The following is a 22815-nucleotide window of genomic DNA, read 5'->3' as shown; positions in this document are numbered from 1 at the left end:
AATTGTTGATCGAAACAAGGATCCATGCACTATATCCAAAAAAACATAATACCAAACAACAAAAAAAAACTTGGGTGTGTGGCCATCATGCAATTTAGAAGTGAAAGTTCATAGATAGAAAAATGGGTTAAAATTCTGGCGTGAGCAAGGATGAAAGTGCACAAGTCTGCATGTGTGCAAATATGTACCTAAGTGTGCTATACAGAAAACATAACTGGTTATTGCACTTTTTTGTTGCTCTATGAGCATTACACTTTTGTTAAGCTCTGTAACATATATAATTTCAAATACAAAAAATTATTAAGTATTTTCAAATGTATAACTTAGGAGCCTCACCTACCTGAAAGTTTGTTAGTATGAGCTGAGGTTGATGCTTGGTGGTGCATCCCCAATGCAGAAGCATCTGAATTAGCATGCAGTCTTACGGTTGTGCATTATGAAAAAAATGGGACTCAAAAAAATCAACCCTAACTTTTTAGACCTTTTCGTCTTTTCACAGTCAATTTACTGGAAGCCGTTTGAAGGTGACTGTTCGATCTTTAAAATCAAAACTCTCCCAGAGAGATCAGTTCAATACTCTTCCTCGCGAATTGTCGCAATATTTTATACGAGAAAACTTAATCCTATATTAGGATGTTTGCTAAGGAAAATGTTGATTTTCCAAGGGAAAATTTATAATATATGAGTATCTAACTATGGAAAACAAAATTAATTTGAATTCTGTTTATGATGTTAATTAATTACATTCTAAAATACTCAGCTAAGAATGTTGAACAATTAGGTTTGTGTTTAGCAGATGCAAGTGTCCATAAAGTGGCATCACAAATGTTTCCAACTCTAGGCCTCGCAACTCCCGAGGAGGAAATGAAAAGCGGAGTCCACCGTGCCGACCAAGTACCAAACAGTGTCCCAGCGAGGAAGAAGGCGGGGCACGGCACTTACTCGTGCACGAACTTGCCGAGGCAGACGTCGGCCATCCAGCGCTGGAACTTGCCGACGGAGAGCTGCAGGCCGGCGCGGCTGGACTTGCTCTGCTTCAGCTGCAGGTCCCCCGACACGGCGAACATGGCCGCCGCCCGCAGACACGCCTGCCGACACGCGCAAAACACCACTGCACATGATCATCACAGACACGCTGCTTGCTTTGTTTCCCACCCCTTCACTTACTTTGCATACAAGTGGTTCATACTTTAGCTGCTGAAAACAATCTGGAAGATTTGAATGACATGATATTTTTTCTATAAGTTGTATAGCGTCGGCTTACTTCTAAAACCTCGTGACTCCATTTCAGTCAATTTTACAGGAGAACTTATGAGCTTTTGGAGCACGGTTTCGACTGACAAAGATACGAGGTTTAATAATTTGTGAATAGAAAAGAGACTAAAGTAGAGTTGACTCACGAGGTTTTATCAGCATATGCACCATGAAAAAATGAAAAAAAAAAAAAATACAGTAGAATCCCGCCGATGCGACCCCCCTCTGATGCGTCCATTCCGTTTATACGACCGTTTTTAAGAAACAGTGAAAAATTTGAGCAGAGAAAGTCGAAAATTTGAGTAAAATCGGCTGAAAAACAAGTCAGTTACACTTTGTTGGGCGCTATGTGTTCACGTTTATCTTGGCGAGCTCTGTACTGTAAGCAGGCAGGCATACAAAAGACGGCTAAAAATAGATACCACCCCTCTAGACTGTCCACGCTAGCCAATACCGGTAAACTGCGCGCATCACCTGATAGCATCTACGCGCGCGTCTATTGCCGTCCCTGTCCCGTGCCTTTGTCTTACGACTGGTTAGTGTGATCTTGCCAGCTGCATCTCAGGTGTCACTGGCCACACAAAGCTGTGTTCGCTGTGTTCACTGTGTTAACGACGTCGCCAGGTGTTTGGTTCTCGGCTATTTTTCTATAACATCGCTGACATCGCACATGCGCAGATAAACAAAAAAAAAATGTGTGGAATTATGCTATACACCTCGGACTCGCAGACCTCGAACAATGGGTTCCGATAAATACTCGCGCCAAGTGAATTCGCGTCACACGAGTTCGGCTATGCTAGCCGGCTGGTGGTTATTTTCGTTCAAAACGTGGCGAAGGAACTTGTGTGGATCAGGTAGAAAACATTCGGCTATAAACGAAAGATATAAGAACAATGCTATCCTGAAATGCTGTAACATGTTTTTGGAGTAGATAATCACAGCGACAGACCGACAGGATGCGCTTCCGCCCTTGCCGTCAGCGATGTTTATTTTGACAGCTCAAGCAATTATCTTTTCCACGTCCCTTCACAGCGTAAAAAAAAAAAGATGAAAAAAAAAACACGTTAGAATGCCGATGGAAAAGTAACTTTGCAGTAAAATAAAATATATTTATGGCCCTGCTAAATTTTTCTATTCAATAAAATTCGAGGTATTAGTGATTTTTCAGCAGAAACTGCTGTGTGACTAATAAAAAAATTGTACCATAATAACTTATAACGTATTTATTAACGGCGAAGGACAGTCGTATAAGCCCATAAAAATATTTATTTTACAGAGAATGGACTATACAACCTGGCTTTTGCCGCGGTGTGGAAGGGGAGGAGGATGGTGACAGTTTCTCACGCAGAAGGTTGAAATAAGGGAGGGAATGTGTTGAAATGTTAGTTGGAAAAGGAGGGAAAGGTGTTTTTACATTGTTTGTGGCTTTGGGAGGGATTAACATTGAAGAATTAGCAGGGGATGGGAGAGGTAAGCGTCACGTCACGTATGACGTCAAGCCGCCGCTACCGCCAGCCTGGCCGGACGAGTTTCTTACTCTCTCTTAGCGGCTTTTCGTGCAGGCGGGTTAGATAACATGACAGCTGAGACTGCTTTTCGTGCGATAGTGGACGCGCCGAGCTCGGCTAGACACTGCCCGAGCGGCATTCACGTGTATGTATCTGACGATGCGGCGACACCCCGAATTCTCTATTACGACCATTCCGTTTATAAGTCCGTTTTTCCGGAAACCGTGAGGGGTCGCATCAGCGGGATTCTACTGTACACCAAACACATCCGGAATATAAAACTGGGAAAATCTGGACTTACGAGGTTTTAGAAGTGAGCCGACGATAAGGCTTTTACATATACATATTTTTTAAACCCTCGGACTTATAAACTGTGTCGGTAATATGTTATTTGTGAACATGACTTAAAATGCTGGGTAAGAGGTACCAAACCTCATGTGCAGGACTTGTTTAAATAACATATCTTTGCTAAGGTGGCAGTGCTACGGTCACTTTGACTTTGATTCTAAGACTGACTTATTTACTGAGTTTTTGAGATTTGAAATTTAAGTGCTGCGATGACTTTGTAGTTTTTACACTTATAGACTTATAAACACTCAGCAGGTTATTTATCAAAACTGTAATTCAGAATGCGGCACAGTAAACAGAGGCAGCTAGTCACAGATCACATTAAGATAAAATTCCGATTTTCACAGATGCACACATGCATGATTGTCCTGTTTACTCCAGAAAAACAATAAGCACATTCCACATCACAGGACAGTTGAGAAATTAAGGGTCTGGAGGCAAATCATTTTGTCACGCCCCCTTCCTATTATTTAATCTACAGCTTTTCAAACTCCAAAGTTATAAAAAAAAAAAAAAAAAAAAATCAAATGACTATAAAGTCACTGTGGCCACAACTGTAAATGTGATTTGTGCGTATTGTATAACTTTTAAGGTTTCCTGAGATTTCTATTAACAACTTGTGATTTTTATCCTATCAGAGTAACAACAAGTAGTAAAAATAATAATGAAACTCAATTGGGGTCCCAGGGATTTTGCTCCACCTTCCCCAAAAGCCCCGCCTGTCAAAAAAAACCTCCCCTTACTTAAGGGTTGAAGCGGCCAAATAAATGCAAGGTCAACCAGAACAGCCTGTACACAAAACCTGCCGAGCAGTGCCGTGGGGTTAGTAAAGGACATTTAAAAAAAACTAATGCACCAGTGTTTTCATTCACCTAAAATAAAATAAAAAGTTACAATAATTAAAGTGCATCTTAAATTTGTAGGTTAAAATTAGTCAAAAAGGAAACTTAGGATCAAATGATGGATTCTTCTTCATATTGATGGCATCTTGTATTGGAGTAAATACATCTTAGATTTGAGCAAATTCATCTCAGAATCGAGTGAATGCATCTTAGAACTGATGGTGTCTTAGATTTGAGCAAATTAATCTGAGAATCAATAGTATCTCACATTGGAGTGAACGCATCTTAGAATCGGTGGTGTCTTAGATTTGAGCAAATTTATCTCAGAATCAATAGTATCTTACATTGGAGTGAATGCATCTTAGAGAACCGACGGTGTCTTAGATTGGAGTTATGAATCTTAGAACCGCTGGTGTCTCACACTGGAGTGACTGCACCTAGTGACGGATGGCGTGTCAGGAAGCGCGGATGGAGCGCCGACTGACCTTGGTGCAGGAGTCGGCGAGGGCGGGGCACAGGGTGATCTTGAGGGCGGAGCACACCTCCTGCTTGGAGCACAGCCCCAGCGGGCGGGACAGGCGCTGCGCCTCGCGCCCCACGCGCACCAGGGCGCGCTGCAGCAGGTAGCAGAGGCGCGGCACCGTCTCCATGGACACGCGCTCCATGTGGTCCTTGGTGCGGCCGTTCTGCACCACCTTGAGCACGTCGTGGCTGGACCAGGGCAGGTGCTGCAGCTCCACCAGCCTGCGAGACCACAAGCTCTCACGCTCTCACACTCCCCGCTCCGCGCACATTGTAAGGAGGTTAGGCACTGACCTACCCTCACATTGATTCCTTTGTGGGGGTTTTGAGAATATAAAAAAAATATTTATTCTTGTGTTATGTTTGATTTTGCAATATTTGTCTCTGCATTCCTTAGATTTTTTTCTATAAGTCCTTTTTTTTTCTTTGGTGACTTCTGGCAGAGGTGATTATAAATTCAAGATTAATCCACATTTTGGGAAGAAGGAGTAAGGAAGGGCCGCCCAGCTGGCGCCAAGAGGTGTTTGAAAGCGTTGTGGTGTGAACTAGTTAGCTGTGATTGGCCAAGTGACGTTTCACTTTATTTGGGAGAAAATTGATGTAGGCTGCCGCCATATTGTGCTGGAACTATTTCTTTATAGGTTGCCAGAAGTTATTGCATGCTGTTAAATAATGGTAAAGTAAATGAAATTGTGGTTTAAAATCTTGTTTTTTTTTTTTGTTAAACTTATGTTACTTTGAAGTGTATGTTTGGTTGAAGTAAGTGCAAATATTGACCGCGGAAGGATATGGAACTTTGTCTTTGGAGGGAGAGAGAGGCATGTAACGGTTAATTAGAAGGAGCTCTGAAAAGGTGGTGAAAATAAAGCCTTTCTTTTGTAGTTGGGCGTTATTAAATTTATTACTGGAGAGTGACCCACTACATGCTTCCCAGGTAAGTACTGTGGAGTAAGCCCGTGCCAGCAAATACAGGTGGTCTAGTGCTAAACAGGGGTCCGTGAACATTCATTATCTGATAATAGATTCAACATTTCAAAACCAATAAAATATTATATTCTTCGAAAGATTTGTGCAATGGGAGTGCATGACTTGATGTAGGCTTTTGGACATACACCATTGCTAATCACACGTATGTCTGTAGAAGAAAACTACAAAAAAACACAAATGACAAAAACACAAATTAAGCAAAAAATTGCTGTTGTCAGGATATAAAAAACCACACAATGCTCCACAACAGGAATATGGTCAACAAACAAAGAAAAACAAAAAGAAAAATGGACGTTAAGTTAGTCCATTTTTCTTTGTTTTTCTTTGTTGACCACATTCCTGTTGTGGAGTATTTCGTGGTGATTACATCCTGACAACAGCAATTTTTTGCTTAATTTGTGTTTTTTTGTAGTTTTCTTCTACAGACATACATGAGCATAGTAATGGCGTATGTCCAAAAGCCTACATCAAGTAATAAAATATTTTTTATATATTTTTTACTGATAAAAAAAGGGGGACTCATTAAAAAATTAAAATGAAAAAAAGTGTTACATAAATGAAGGCTACGCCCTCACTTAAGCCTGATATGCCTTGTCCCGCTCACCTGCACGAACACCCTCTTATGGCCGCCACTAATTTTTAAACCTCCTATCAGCAGTGAGTGCATGTGTGTGTATCACTCTCGCTCTGAACAAAAAAAAAAAACTTCATTCAACACGGAATCTACACTACTTTGTGATATAATTGTATCAATCCTACAGACAACCTGCACAGTTGATAATAATGACTTCAAAACCAAATTTTTAGTAAAGTGTTTAAAATAACTTTTACCTAAACATTAGGCTAGAATTTAAAAAAAAAAAAAAGTAAATCCATCGAAGCAAATCTAACTCTGGCATATTCCAGTTTTCTTTTTCTGAGGATAAAAAATTTAAGTACAAAACTTATCTTATTTGATTAGTATATTTCCAGTCTTTGCAAAACTCGAAAGGAAAAAATAACTGTCATCATCTCTGAACTCTCCGAACGGACAAATTGAAAAACGTTACGTAACCTCGAGCTTTTCAATTGAATGTTCTAAGATAATAAAAAAAAAGAAAGTTGTTTGGTTGATTTATATCCAAACAAAATGTACAGTTACATTTGGACGTTGTTATGCAAAAAGGAAGCAACCCTCGATTTTGTTATATTTTATTTTAAAATAAATTAAAATAGTACAAGGTTGATTGTACCGTTGTTGCTATTATTATATCAGTATTTATACTAGACCATTAAAATGATACCCACATTATGTTATCAATACGAGAATTACAATTTATAATTAACTTTAACTTCAAAATATTCAGAATAGGTTTCATGTGGGTTGGTTCCTTTTTTGCATAACTACGTCCATTTGAGCTTGGCGACATCATGCACGCTTGACCGCGTCCGAGGCCAGGAGAGCTGGCGAGACACGGAGGTTGCGAGGGGCGACGGAGAGAGAGAGCCGGCGCCACGCACCGGTTGTGCGAGTCCACCCAGACGAACTCGTCGGCGTTGGTGACGTTGGTGTTGATGGTCTCGAGCGAGGAGTGGCGGATGAGGCGGCGGGCGGCCGGTTCGCCCGACTCGCTGCCGCTCAGGCTGGAGTAGGTGGAGGAGGAGTAGCCGCCCGCGTGCGAGCGCATCGTGAGCTGCTGGATGGCCAGCTTGATGTCCTCGAGGCCCGAGCCGCACGGCACCAGCTGCGGGGGCAGTTCGTCGCAGGGTTACCATGAGGGACGCTGAACCCCACCCGATAGAGCGGGAGGTCCGGGGGCCCTCACCCGGAACAAAAATTTGAATTGGTGCTATTTTAGCAGTTTTTGTATCTGAAAATAAATTATGCACCTGGTTGAAATATTAAATTTTTTTTTGTATTGGCCTAATAATTTTTTGAGTGATGAATATTTAATACATAAAGACATGACAGTAAAGATAACTTTATCCGTTTTTCAACTCAACACAATATCGACACAAACATACCAGACCAAGCACGGACGAGTGATGCCACCTGTCGGCGTCAACATGAACTATTTGGTGACCGGCGAACTGCGGAGTAAACGGAGGCCTCGCAATGTCGCAATACATATTTATAACAGGTGGTGCGACGCAGGCGGGGAAAATACTTTTTTTCAATTTAATGCAGGTGTGTGAATTGAACTTTAAAAAAGATACGGGAAATAGCACGTCCCCGTCCTGCCTACGTACGGGATAATTCTTTTAGTCACAGAATACGGGAAATCCCGTACAATACAGGACGGTTGGCAACCCTAGTTCGTCGGTCCTCCGGTTCACCCTTCGCTGGCTCTGCGAAGAGCTTCAAGGTCCCGGGTTCGATTCCCGGCTGAGTCGGGGATCGTCAACGCCTGGGGAATTTCCTCCCTGCTTCCAGCAATGGGTGATGTTCTGTCCCTTCCCTGCCACGGTGCAACCGTGGCCCGTTCGCCCCCACTCACATCGTGGACAGACAAAACACGAATTGCTGGTGAGTGACTGCAAACTATTATTCATATTCATTTGTTTTTAGCTTTTTACTTGTAAATTATACTAGGTTTTTGTTGCCAAATTTAACAGCAAATAGCAATTTGTGATTATTATGTAGCCAAACCCATGTAAAAAATATATACATAAATGTGAAAATGCTGGAGGATGAAGCTGAGAGTTGAAACTCTCCTCGCGTAAGCGACTGGGAAACGAGCTACACACAAGTTCGCTCTCCACAGTATCTGGTTGCATTTTGGGACGTCACGAACCGGGCGCACAAATGAAAGGTTCTGATTGTGCTACAGGGTTTGGCGTCGTACGGCAGTGCACTGAGGCTTGAGGTGACGCGACCTCCGAGATTACAGTGGGCTCCGAACCATTTGGGTATCCCCTCGGTGCTCAAGAATCCCGGTGATGCTAGGTGCTGGGATCCAACCCACGACCCTCCTGCACGAGGATGTTAGCGGCCATGACTACCAACTCTTGTACAAATTAAAAAAAAAAAAAAGAGGCAGGGGAAGCTGGTTTATTATTGTAGAGGCTGTATTAGTCAACATGTGCATACACTCTGAGTGCTTGATGAGGAATTTAAAAACCAATTCACTTTAAGTGCCCAATTCCTAATATTTTTTTTTCCCGGGGTGGTGTGGCTATCGGGAACAAGCCTCTTGTAGCACAGTCCTGATCCACCTCATCCACCAATCACACGCTCTCGGCGTGGACCAACACAGATTTTTTTACACGAGGGTAAACATGCCCCAGATGCTGCTGTGAGCCGGTCAGTTTTTTTCCTCATTACCTCTCATCGTTTCAAATTACCCTGAATTCAACATAACTTAATTAATTAATGAAATAGGGTTTTAAGTCATAGAATGAATAAATTATTTAATTACATAATAAATAATTAGCATTTCAAGTCGTGTAAATTAATTAATTATTAGGGTTTAAAAGGTCAAGTGAGTAAATGATTTTTATTAATTCATGAGATGGGGTTTTAAAGTCTTGTGAATGAACGAATGAACGAAATAGGGTTTCGATTTATTAGTTCGCTCAGGCCTCAGGCTTTGGGGCTGCGGAGACTGGCGCACCTTGGCAGGTGTCGCTCGGTGCCGGCTCCTGTTGTGGGTCGCCTTCCGCCCGCTGCGACCTTGGCTCTGCATCACGCTGGCAGACAACCTGCGCACAGCCGGACACGCACGCTGACGCTCGGCCCTCCCTCCTGGGCACACGCCCCGTCTCTGCACGGAGCGAACGCTACCGAGGCCCCGGGTTCTGACCAGAACCCCCCACATCATTCTGTGGGCCCCGTTGCTAGAAGTCATGATGCACCCCCCCCCCCCCTCTTTATTTTCTAACAAATAAAAAAAAAAGTTTTTTCCTTCATGTATATTGTTTTAGTTATATATTTTTTTTAACCCTTTAACAATTATTTTTAAAACACATTAAAACCAGTTTTAAGTAAGTGTTCTGATTGTCAACGTAAATTGATTTTGAATAATGGCAAATAAATGAGTGTAAGTGTTCTGCACGGTCAACGTTGTTGTCACGTCAATTGGTAATGGTTTTGTTGCTCACAGTTGCAGATCCAGACATGTTCCGTACGCACGGCATATTCCGAATAATATTTACTCTGGTGTGATATTTCATTGGCAACTGAATTTAGGCCTTACTGTTTAGTTGTTTTCTATGATTTATTTAAAATTGTCTACTTTTTTTGTTTTAAGTTTTTTTTTCTTTCCTTTGCAGGCCCCCTAGACCCACGGGCCCCGTTGCCATAGCAACGGTAGCACCGGCCATGTGGGGGCCCTGGTTCTGACCCCGGTCCACAGGCTCCTTCCCCAACATCCCTCATCAGTAGAGACCGGAAAAATTCGCAAATTCATCTCGTGATAGGCTAAAATACAAATAGTTATACCTCAGTGCTGCCTCTGCTATTGGCTCACAACTCACCTGGATGACTCTGGGCCAATGAGTGGGTGGCATTTGACCGAGTGTATGTGGAACTATGGAGTTCATCCTGCAGGTCACTGAACCCACAAATTTTTCCGGTCCCTTCTCTTTAGTGTTATGCAATTGTTGCAAAAGTAACAATTTATTAAATGGCTAATATGCCTACATAACATATGTTCAACATATTTTTAGGCCTTATCTACTTCTACAACAAGTACCCTCAACCCATTCCTGAAGCACTATTTAAAGTAGGCCAATGAGTTATTTGTGATTCAGCATTTCTCAAATAAATTTAATATAATCAGCTTCTGCTGGTTTTGTACTTGAAAATGTAATCTTGTGCTGTAATTTTAGTTAACCACTGAAGGTTGGATTCAAAGAATATCAAAGTAGAGCTCTCATATTATGTTTACAGAATCATTTTAAAAAAATATAATAAATTATTGTAATAAAATTATGCTTCACCTCTTAAAGTAACAAATAAAGATACATTTTCCCATTCCTACGGCTGTTAATTTTAAACCACTACGTATTTATTTTGATACCAAATGGCATTAATGTATTGATAATTCATAGCCTCTCCCTTAATCGGCAGAACACGCAGTCCAGAGTTGAAGATGTTTTTATTGATGTGGTTCAAATCTCGTCAGACGAAATTTTTTTTTTTTCAATAATAGACTACTGTTCACACAAATTGTGCTTTATGTAAAAATAAATTAATATTTTTTATTTGTTCATCTAATTGCTGTAGTAGCTCATTCCACTGGTTTGATTATTTCATACTAGGTAGGCCTAAAACTTTTTTTATACTTATAATAAAAATAAACTATATGATTATAAGTAACTCAAAAAAAAATTAATTCTCCTATTGAAATACCTACATTTATCAGGAAATTGAATGTACATAACTTAAGCTGTATCAATGAACACTTCATAGAACTGCACACCTGTTAACCTAAATGAAAATACAAGATGGTTGTCTTTCACTTAGGATTTAAGTTTATCATGGGAACAGCTGCTGTCTCAAACTAGGTATGCTCATTTTTAGTCTCACTTGGTTGTTGGTTACAATTTCTCAAAGTTATGGTAGTAAATATTCAAGTAATTATTTAAAAAAAAAAAGTGAATCGGTAGCATTTAGAAATCTTACAAGGAAATCACTGAAATAATTTCTGTAAATTAGTGTGATAGCTGTATTATTATTGTTATATTATGACCATATAATAATATAATCTAAATTATCTTGTATCCTTTTGATTTTATATTTCTAGATTTTGAAGCTAACATACCATAAAAAAGTTTACTCTCATTAAGTTTAAAATTGCACTGTTTCTTATTTATAAATACTAAGACAAATTAGTTATTTTTGCAAGTGACGTGTAGAAAATGCAATATCAAAAATCATTCATCGAGTTACATAATTTAAGAATAAAATGTTGCTATTTTCACACGTTTTCAGTATTTGGTTAAATTTACAGCTATGTACAAAATTTATTCCTACCCCGATATGCTTGCTTTGGTTGACCACTGTATCGGCCGGTTTCCTGTTAGCATTCTACGTGTCGTGCGACCTTCTGCTACACAAACTGTGTCAGCACGCCCACGTTTACGTCCGTGGGTACGACAGAAGGTACAGCAGGAATTAGGTATCAGCTTTATTACCACTCACTTATGTTGTTCTACTGACGCCAGGGGCGTAGCCAGGATTTCTTTTCGGGGGGTTTTTACTTACACCCTGCCCTTGTCGTAGGGAGGGGTGTACGGGGGCCCTCCCCCGGAAAAGTTTTGATTTTAATGTGCAAATTGGTGTTATTTAAGCACTTTCGTAATTAAAATATTGGATTTAAATAACATAAATTTGTGTCCCGACTTTATGATATTTTTAGCGAGACAGTGTTGAAAACTCATTTCTGAATATTAAGGGTTATCGGCTCAAGGGTTCTTTCTTAGTTTCATCTAAGTGCATTTACAACACCTAGACAAGTGTAAATTTATCATAAGTTCATATATATATATATATATATATATATATATATATATATATATATATATATATATATATATATATATATATATATATATATATATATATATATATACATACACACACACACACACACACAGATACATTTAATATTTCGGGGGGTGTTTGGACACCCAAAATACCCCCCCTGGCTGACGCTGCTGTCATGCGAGGTTCGACGGTAAAGAAACCAGCGGAGCATGTACGTAACGGATGGCGGCACGCACCTGTCGTCCTCGGGGACGGAGTTGAGGTGCGAGCGGTAGTGCTGGTGCCGCTCGACCGGCGGGGACGAGCTCAGGTGGCCGTCCGACATGCTGGCGTGGCCCGAGCTGCGCGTGCCGTCGTCCGACGAACTGCCGTTCGAGTCCTGCCTCCTCTGCGCAGACGCCGGGCCTCGCTCAGGGGGGTGTCGCGGTGGCAGGGCGGGTCGGGCTCTCTTCCCGGGGCCGGTGGGTTCGCTCGGGGCGCTCCCGTTCACTCCCCCCCACCCCCCTCCTCCTCCTCATCTCTGATTCATTCATCCGTCCGCCGATTCAGTCAGAAACAAACGTGGGGCAGCCTGCGTGTTCGAGCCGCCCATGAACGTGGAACATACCTACTAGTGGTGGATGCAAGAGGAGAAGGGATCGGAGGAAAACAGCCCCTTCCCTGAAGTTACAAAAAAAAAAAATAAAAATAAAGCGAGATCTTGGTGACGACAATATGTTATTTTCGATGATGCAAGGTGGGCTGTTACAACACCAAACAGCAAAAACCCTTTTTTTCCTTCCTTTCTTCGCAATTCTCCTCAAAAAAAAAAAAAAAAAAAAAAAAACCTGTACCTGCCACTGATGTACTAGCGGAACGGTCACAAAGCGTCGCGAAACACAGGTAGCGCGGTATTGAGATCAGAAAATATCACAACCTTTTTTCATGTCTCAACTGGTACATTTAATTCCGGACACAAACAAAATAGTATAACATTTAATTATTTGTAACAATATAGTGTGTGCACGAGTTGGAATACTGCTGATTTTGACGTTACTTTTGGCAAGTTAAAACAAATGTCGGAGCCATGCACAGAATATAAGAATTGGTGTATAAAATCACTGGTATGCGATCTAAAAAATTTTTCAACACCAACACACGAGAACAATTAGAACGTGGGACTCGTTCATGTTGGAAGTGAAACATATTGCCCGTTTTCAAAAACATCAGTAAAAGATTTTTCTGTAAGCGAAGAACGATGAGCTGTTTTACTTAAGTCATCTTGGTACACCGGCTACACCATGTGACAATTACGAACTTGGGGGCATACAGACATCCACTGTCACTAGCAAGTTGGAGTGAAATGAATCTTCTACGATCCAACAAATAAATACATGTTTCTTACAAATATTTTGGTTTCACCTTCCAAGTGATTTTTCAAGGTTTATTTAAAGGCTGAGTGTACCATTTCACAAACCAAATTTATAAAATATAATAATTTGTCTATGCATTACACATTATTTTTCAGTTCAAAATATTTACAATATGACTTTAACATGGATGATTCATAGTAATGTTAACTGTTTAAAATATTTCAAACAGGACAACAGAATATCTACTTAAATATGTATAAATCAATCCTGGAATGGAATGATTGCGAAGATTCGTTGCCCAACCTCCCAGCACGAATTAGTTCACGTAAATCAATTCGGAGAGACAAGACTTTACGAGAATTGTAATAAAACTGAAATATACAGAAATTCATGTAAATATACCATTTAACACTGAAATGATGGCTATATCATGAAATTATGTGAAATTAAAATTCGGTATCTAAGTGGTTCGGGGCCTGTTGCTTTAAACCTCCACACATATAACCATCATCTTTACTTTCTCTATCGAAACTGGTGCAAATTTGTCGGCCCAGCCAGGATGTCATCTTCCAATACGAGAAAGAACGAAAGAGGGGATTCACGAACCTCGCGGGGAGTTTGGAGGTTCAGCCTCAGGTTTGCAGCAGTGATAGCTATCTGAGCTGTGAATGGCCGGGCACACCAATCCTATTCTCAACAGGCATACATTTAAACTATTTATCTTCTTGATATATAAACCCCGAAGGGGTATGCCAGAAGGAATTTCTTTTCCAAATTTAATTCTGCATAACATTATTAACCACTTCATTCTCTTAATTATTTTATTTTAATTTTTGTTTAAGGGCATAATTCATTTATATTTATTTATATACATAATTATATAAACATTTCAGCAGCATATACATATTTGCTTATGTAAATTTCCATTAAATCATCTGTTTTAGAGCCGGTCCGCATATAATCAATTTTAAGCAGCACAGTTATTCTTGCTCCGGTGGTTCGATCACCATGCATAGGAAGAACCACCAGGATGTTGTGTAGGGTGTTATCTTCCTTCTGCTGTATCAGGTACAGAGATGGCCGCGGGTCCAGGGGAGGGGGGCCTACCTGCATGAGCCGCAGCTCCTCCACGCTAAGGTGGTGGTGCAGGTGGCCCCCGCGCCCAGCCGTGCCGTAGCCGCGCGCCCCGGGCTGCCGGCTGCTCGCCACCGTCGCCATCTTGCTGGTGACCGTCTGCAGGGCCGCGCGGTGCTGCATCTGCTGCAACAACCGTGCCCGGCCGAGCGTTCCCCTCCAGTCACCTCTCCCAGGGGTCGCGCGCTTCGTAGCTGACAATGTGGTACCTGCCATGGCAGACAGTGTTTGGACTGTCTTCTGGGTAGATGTATGTACAAGTTCTGCTAACTCCTTTTGTTCAGTAAAAACTGCATGACCAAATTTGTACTTGACCTCTAAATTAAAAGCATCAAAAAACTATTATTGGGGAACATTCTTTTTTATAATTTTTTTTGAAGTGTTTCAGGAATGTTACAAGTAAGGTCGTCTTATAGCCGGGCCGATCCCCTGCGACACACACACACACACACACATATATATATATATATATATATACATATACATATATAAACAGCCACCAACAACTAAACCATACAATTTCTTATAAGGCGTTAAGTAAATATGTAACCACTTTCTTGAGATTTGGTCTAATTAATGGGATGTGTGCCAGAGCGTGAACACGCTATGTCGTTCTCAGTTTTCCAGAGCTCTCCCCCCCCCCCCCCCCCCAAACCCTTTTTGATTTTAAAATCAATGATGTTTATTTCGGGATTTCATGAAAAAAAAAAAAAACTTCTCTTCAAAAGTCCACAGTTTGAAAAACTGTACCATGCAACTGTCAAATAATGTCGGCCCGAGCGGGGCGCAGAGCAGGCGGGCCGAGTCACAACCACGACTCGCCAGGTACGCAACCCCCCACCAGGATATCTGTCGAGCATTCTCGAGAGTTGCAGCCTCTCACCCGTGACTCAAGGTCCCGGTCGTCCTGATTCCCGCCTGACGCGCACGTTCCCGACACTGCCCCAGTGCCGACAAACCCAACAGTCCCGGCCAATCATTACGAGGTTAGATTGAAAAGTAATACCTACGTCGCCCTAACCTTTTTTTTTATTTGTTTCCGATTTTCACAATAAAATTGTTGCACCTGAAAGCTACACATCATGTCCTCTATGTAATGTGCCCTTTTCACTTTCCGACATAATTCCCACGGGTGACTAGTCTGGCAAAGAAAGTAGTTGTGCAATTAAAACAACTCTCGTATGATATCTCAGAGACGTTAAAATCTTTGTTCACAGTTAAAAGTGCGCGTATGAGGACGGAAGGATGACGAGGTAAGGCAAGTGGCACCTTGAAGGAGCGGGAGACGGCGCTGTCCTCTGCCGGGGCCTGGGGCGGCTCGAGACCGGCCGCGGGCTGCCCCCCCGCCAGGTCCCTCTCGGGCACCAGCTGCTCCGCGCCGGCCGGCCGGCCGGCGTCCGGGGGGCACGCCGCCATCTTGGAGCCCGCGATGGGGTGGAACGGCTTGTCGTCCGCGGCCTTGCCGGCCGGCCCCAGCTGCCGCGAGGGGGGCCCGCTCCCCGGTCGCTGCAACACCTTCCATCATGCATTAATGTTAAAAAATTTACGCGTCCTAATTTTTGTCGTTTTCTGGGTATGTCATTCTAATTAAAAAAAGGGGGGCTGTCTGTAAAGTCGGTTTACGGACGATAGTTTTACGTGATAACGTCATAAGAAAACATTGATGGAAAAATTGCATACTTTTTTTTTTAATTTTCAAATATTATTTACAGTTTATGCAAATTTAATTTAAATAATTTGTTTGAATATAATCACGTAACAATTAGTCAAAAAGCCCGCCTTAACCTGTTTGATATTATAGAAGATATTTTCGCACGGTGGTCGGCCAGTTCTTGCACGCTCGGCTCAGGCAGAACGTGATGACGAGTCGTGCTATTTTCGTGCGTGCAGCCGGCTTTCATCGATTCATATGACGTTATCACGTCAAAATGTGGCTTGTTATATTATATGCTGGATGTTCTCCGCACTCCAGTGACTCAACTTTGTGTTCACTGACCTTGGTAATTCTGTTTTATAATTAATTTCAAATCTTTTGCTAATATCCTCGCAGCCTACCTCAGCGGTGCGGCTGTTTAATTAATTAATTTATGTCCGCTCAGCGGACGTATCATTACCATGAACCTCTAGTCGGGCCACGAGGTGGCCTGGACCGTCCGTAATCCGGTCGTGCCGCAAGGCGTTTCGCAGTGTTACTTTCTACATCAATATCCAGTGTTCGAGGAACGTGTAGAGAGTACCACATAATAAATAACTATTTCACAAACTTGGTGTTGTTCTCATGCATTTGACCACGTGTTTGTGTGTAAGTACGAAGCGGCATGTGGGATACCGTGAGAGCCCACGTAATCATCCAGCGTGCCCGATGCTTAGAGAGGGCCAGTTCCTGGTAGTCCTACAAATGTGTACGGGGGAAACGAGTCATGTACCCACACGGATGACATCACACCTTGAGGACAGAGTCTCCGCTGGGTCCAAGCCCCTTGGACACGGTGGCCCCCCACTAACTTTACCAACTATTAAAACAATTTTTTTTTCATTGTCAAGCAAGCGTTACAATGAGGCCACTGATTTGAATCCCAGGTATATAATGAGTGTACTATAAATATAAACAAGTTTCTATTTACTTACCAAGTTTGCATCTCCTTGGCTAGCCTACCAGTGTCAAGCAGTGTTATAAAATAAAAGCAATAGTACTTGCTTCCTTGACGGACGCAGAGAAAGGCAAGGACTCACTATGGGGCTGTCTCCGGGAGGCAGCTGCTGGTACGAGGCATATCCGCTCGATGGGAGCATCTCCCGGCTGCCCCCTCCCCCGGGTCTGAAACAAGACACGCCTCGTCTCAGTCAGCGGACAGACACTCAGGGGCGTAACCAAGGGGGGGGGGGGTTAGGGGTTCTAACCCCCCCCCCCCCCCCAGCCAACATTTATTTCTTATCTGAAAGCAGGTTAGCTAAGAGCCTGGGTGTCTTACTGCTATCACCGGCCACTGCACTGGAGGGGAAGAGTAAGCGAGCCCTACCAATATTCTCCTTCCCTTCCCCTACCCCTGTCGCGAGCAGAAGCTATAAGATTGTGACGCCGTGACGGGTCCCAAGTTTTCAAATATCTTACACATACTGTATTTAACCAGCGCAGTAATTATAAGCAGGTGGTGACTGGGTAACTCTTCAAGATAAAGCTAATTGTTTCCAGGAATAGGCCAGTTCTGCCGAAAACCAACCATTTTTATTCCTTTTTTTTGTATTGTTGAGCATGATTTATGATTTTGAGTGGACGTGGACAAGGCACTTGGATTGATTAAAATATCTTTAATTAATTTCTTACTTCATCATTCAAACAATTTTTTTTATTAAAAAATTAATAATATTTTTAACATTACAATATTTAAAGTTAAGTACCGAAAACTGCTCAAATAGCACTATTTTACACCTTAAAATCCAAATTTTTCCGGGGGAGGGAACCATGCTTCTTAATCCCCCCCCCCCCCCCCCCCATACACAAATCCTGGCTACACTACTGCAGACACTACGTCTCTTCCAACAGCCCTCTGCAGAACTGTCGGAAATAGAGGGTAGTAACAAAGGAACCCACCAAATCAAAACCTTTACAAGTATTTAACTCTCAAGGAAAAACAAAATATACTACCTTAACTCTTTAACTGCGCCGTTCGACTTATCTCAAAATGCATTAAACATTGCTTACTTGTGGCACTCGACTTTTTGTCAAATGGGGTGTTTTCCAATGCTGCGATGCATGTCTGTGGTTGAAATAGTTTTTATTTCAATGCTGCCATTTGTAAAATCGATACCTCAAAGGCATGTTTTTTTTTTCCTCCACAGAAAAATATGTGTTTACATGTTATGTATTATTTGTCGGTGGTATTATTTTCGTGAGCAAACCTTGACTGCTCGATTCCTAGTGCTACACTTTCTGGGTAAAAAACTGCATTTCCATTTGCCACAGCAAATGAGTTAAAGAGCTGAGGAGCAGAAGAAAAATGTGCCAGAATATTACCCAAAGAACAGTAAATAACTAGAAATCTTTATACTTAATGCAGAAAATTTAAAATATGTTACGATTGCCCATCGTAAACATTTAAGAGTTCAAGAGTTCAAGACCTAAAACAACTAGTGTTGAGGTTTAAATGATGAGAGAAGAGTTTTAACAGTAATTGACAGCGGAATGCAGAGCACAACACAAGAAAGAAAATTGTCTGGAATGCCGGGTGTCCCAGCCGAGGGAAGGTGTGTGCAAATGGAGGGTGTTCTGGCCTCACTCCACACTCGCTCCTGGGCACTCGGGCAAACGCAGCCCGAACAAGCCGGTATCCCAGTGGAAACACACTCGGCGTCAGAATGCTGTCTGCCTGCCCCACTGTGTGGAGTCTCGAGCGAGCTGGCCTACCTCCGTAGCGTAGTCGGATGCACACCGGCTTACGGTGCGAGGGGTTCTGGGTTCGAGTCCCGGGTAAGGCATGGATGTTAATTTACTTTAAGAGGTTTGATTGCTACGATTGATGACAATTCGAATAATATATAGTTCTAGTTGTGGGCAAAAGCCGTTAACCACTCAAACAATTTAAATATATATATATATATATATATATATATATATATATATATATATATATATATATATATATATATATATATATATATATATATATATATATATAGAGCGGGCTGACACTCCTCACTGCTGGTTCAACTTGCAGGAGCCTTGGAGAGACAGTGATCAGACGACAACAGTTTTCTTTAGTGATGGGTCGGATCCACTTTTATTCAAAAACGAATCTCTAATTTTATTTTTAAAAGAACGCCTTGGATCCATATCTGAATCAAGAGTCAGAAACTCAATAATATACAACAAAACTTTGATCGACCATCACCACCTGGACCAGAGCTGTGACGGATAACTGAATAGCCGGATATCCGGAACCTCTCCACATATGTACAGTAAAGTGATTTCACTCCGGGTTTGGTATTGAAATGAAAATAAAATTCTTTTAAAGTAAATAATACAATAATGTACTTAATTTTACAAAAAGATCCATATAAACTTATAACAGTTGCATGTAAAAGGTCAATTTTAAATATGCTTGTTTGTTTGTTGATATTCACACATATATTTTAGATGATGATGGATAACAGAAATGGATTATTAATTTAAGTTTTACTGTATGATAGAAAATATACAGACTTAAATTTTGAGAGAATTAAAACATTCAAACCACACAATATTATATTTAAAATAAAAAAAGCTATTGATATGTTCAGGAAAATTTTTTTTTATCACAAATGTTCCCTGAAGCCATTCTCAATCATTTTGAGAACATCTCTTAGTTGGAGCAAACACAAACATTTTTTTCATAGCATCTGTAACGTAAAATAATAACACACGTGCTGGTGTTTGAATTTCTGATTTCATTCCTTCAAATATTTTTCTTTGAATCCTTTTCCTCTGATATCAAATGTTTTAGATACTAAAGTTTTTATGATGTGTGAGGATTTGAGGATTTCATTAGCCTATCACTAGTTGTTAGACATATAGTAAACTCCTGATCTGTACCAAGAACTACAATATTCTGAACTTTTGTTGCAAATAAACCAACTGTGATGATGCAACAGAGCCACAGAAAACTGGGAGACACTGGGTGTTGGTTGGCCAACTGTAATCACTGTGATCACTCATTCATTTGTCTCGAGCCAAGGCACGTACAGCATCACAGGAATGTGACTCAATCTTCTCTGTTTCCAGGCAAAGGACCAGGGAGAGGTGGTTGATAGGACAGTCATTCTTCCGACACCAATAAGGCTTAGGGAGTGGATATTTCCAACTACATCAGCTGCAATGTAATACTATAGCCTTGTTCTTCTAATGGTTTCCAGATTCTTACAGCAACCTCTTTTGCCTTAATACCTATCCCTTTAGTACCAGAGACCAAATATAAACTGCCATTTGTCAAAATAAATTGATTTTTGTTTGAGTCATGTTAGAAAGAAGAGCGCCACAAAGACAAAAAATACCTCAATGTCGAACCACAAACCTCAGTATCTTAACATGTTACTTTATCACCACATCTGATACTTCTTTAGACTGTGTTCTCATGTTTAGGCTGCATTATGCATCCCAGAGTCAAACCCAAGTAAAGATAGGTTAAATGTGATTTCCAAGCCATTGTCAAAACTAACTGTTTATGTTTATATATGCATACATGTTTACACAGTATAAACTCTAACATAATTCATCATCTCAGCTTGAATTTCCACCCATTTGTGGAAGTGCTTCCGATAATATTCAAGATAGTCAGGAAAATCAAACAATGTAATGCATATGGTACGTACCTACTTTATAATTAAAAACATTGTGTTCAGCAACAGAACGTTAATACTGTATAGACTTTAAAATTAGTGTCTGTGTAAAAGTGTATTGATATAGAAACAGCTTCAAGACCAACTAAAAAAAGAGAAACAAATTACATATCTTTAAAAAGTTAGATAGTGATGCAAAATAAGAACTAGTAGAAACCCTACTGAATGGTTTGAGCTTAACGTCTCTTCGAGATTGGAGACAGGGCTGGATCGTCAACAGAATGAAGAGGCAGGAAAACGGGACCATCCCAAGAAAACCCATTGGTGTATGGCAACATTTCGCAGAATTTCTGCCTGGGGAAAAATCTGGGCTTGACTCTTCATCTCGGAGGGAGACGAGCGATCCAACTTCACTATCATTGCTCGCCAAGTTTACTAAAGTTAAAAAAAAAAAAAAAAAAAAAAAAAAAAAAAAAAAAAAAAAAAAAAAAATCACTAATGAAATTTTGATAGACTGCACAAAAATAATAATTTTTTTTTTTTGCCATATTAAAAACAAGGGCCATCAAGAAGCAGAAGGAAAGGGGGGGGGGAGAGGAGAGGGATCCTTGGAGCCAGGTTGATTTTCAAGATGTTTTTAATGCTTGGGTAGAATGAAATGCTTTGACAGGATGAACATTACAAGTCTATTTTTAAAAGAAATCATAGAAAACCTTATTAGTAATGTGCTATGCTAAGATTAGGTTTAGTTATGGCCACAGTAATGCTTACCGTATTTAGTTTTTTTTTTTAAATTGTGGAATTTGGAGAATTGTACATTAAATAATGAGGAGGGGACCCAGCAAAACTATTTACCCCCAGTTCCTTACTTTCTTTTGGGACCCTGTTTGAAGTGTATCCATACTAATATTATAAAGCTGAAGAGTTTGTTTGTTTGTTTGTTTGAACGCGCTAATCTCAGGAACCACTGGTCCGATTTGAAAAATTCTTTCAGTGTTGGATAGTACATTTATCGAGGAAGGCTATAGGCTATATTATATTATCAATAACATTAGGGATCCTTACTAAAAGTCCAATAAGGTAACCCAAGGTGTAAAAAAATGACCCGAAAAAATCCTTACAGGGCGTGCGCTGCGAAACCTATTGATTATAGAACAAAACAATGTACTACCACTTTGCAGAACATATAATTGAAGAGGTGGATTCCAAAAGGGGCTAAGTCAAAAATGTACTTTTTCCAGGAAACAATTTTTTTTGTGTGAATGTGTATTTTGATAATGTCAAGCACAAAATCCACATAATGCTAATGTTTTACATTAAGAACATGTTCTCAGGCAGTTATTGTGATTATGAGTTCAATATATTACCTGTAATTAGGTTAAGAAAACGGAACATCAGTGACTTAGAGCTATTTGGAAAACTTGTCAGTGACTAAGAGCTTTTTGGAAAACTTGTCAGTGACTAAGAGCTTTTTGGAAAACTTGTCAGTGACTGAGGACTTTTTGAAAAACATGTAATTGAAGAATATTAGTCCTACCAGATTGACAGGCCTAAGTGTGATGTTTACATAATACTGAAAAAATATGTATGTAGACTTATGCATAGTACAAAACAAAAGCAACAATATGATCTTTAAAATGTGTCAAGTCTTTTGAGTGAACATTAAGGTTACAATGTTTAAAGGAATGGATCTTCTTCATCATATAGTACAATATTGTTGTCGTTATCTCCTTCTACATTGTTAGTCAGAGCAGTTTGGTAAAACTGTCTTGCACATTGACTGAGTGAAACAAACTGCAGAAGTTTCTTCACATCTTGTCGCTTTTTTTCACTAATATGGTTTTCTGCTGGCGAAACATGAACGTTTGTGTACGCTTCTTTCAATACTGTACGTGATTTAGTCACCTTGACTGTTGTTGGCAGACCACAATATGTGTTTTGAATGTCAATAGTAGTGTCATGCATTCTTGAGTAGATGAGAACACGTTGATCACGCATTTTAAAGGGAAGTCTTTTTACTATGGCCTTCTTTGAAGCTTCCATAAAGTTTGAGACCACCCAATCTATGCCTAACACATTTACTGTAG

General features: G+C 40.7%; 2 protein-coding genes across 5 annotated transcripts in view; both read right to left on the bottom strand.

The window, feature by feature from the left end:
- LOC134532070 (uncharacterized) overlaps positions 1-22815 on the bottom strand; it is a 566709-nt gene that overhangs the window by 82243 nt on the left and 461651 nt on the right. The gene's annotated exons all lie outside the window — the stretch shown is intronic.
- Positions 1-22815, bottom strand: part of LOC134532062 (ankyrin repeat and BTB/POZ domain-containing protein 2) — a 119912-nt gene that overhangs the window by 25551 nt on the left and 71546 nt on the right. The window contains exons 3-10 of the mRNA XM_063368239.1: positions 17150-17234; positions 15686-15922; positions 14390-14542; positions 12167-12318; positions 9055-9142; positions 6962-7185; positions 4438-4696; positions 943-1088 (exon numbers count right to left, since the gene is read on the bottom strand). Coding sequence (XP_063224309.1) covers positions 943-1088; positions 4438-4696; positions 6962-7185; positions 9055-9142; positions 12167-12318; positions 14390-14542; positions 15686-15922; positions 17150-17234 — 1344 coding nt within the window. The remainder of the gene's footprint in view (positions 1-942; positions 1089-4437; positions 4697-6961; positions 7186-9054; positions 9143-12166; positions 12319-14389; positions 14543-15685; positions 15923-17149; positions 17235-22815) is intronic.

The sequence above is a fragment of the Bacillus rossius genome, chromosome 5 (assembly GCF_032445375.1).
Source record: "Bacillus rossius redtenbacheri isolate Brsri chromosome 5, Brsri_v3, whole genome shotgun sequence".
Taxonomy (NCBI): domain Eukaryota; kingdom Metazoa; phylum Arthropoda; class Insecta; order Phasmatodea; family Bacillidae; genus Bacillus; species Bacillus rossius.
Note: the sequence above shows the minus strand (reverse complement) of the source record. Positions and strands in the feature narration are given on the sequence as shown.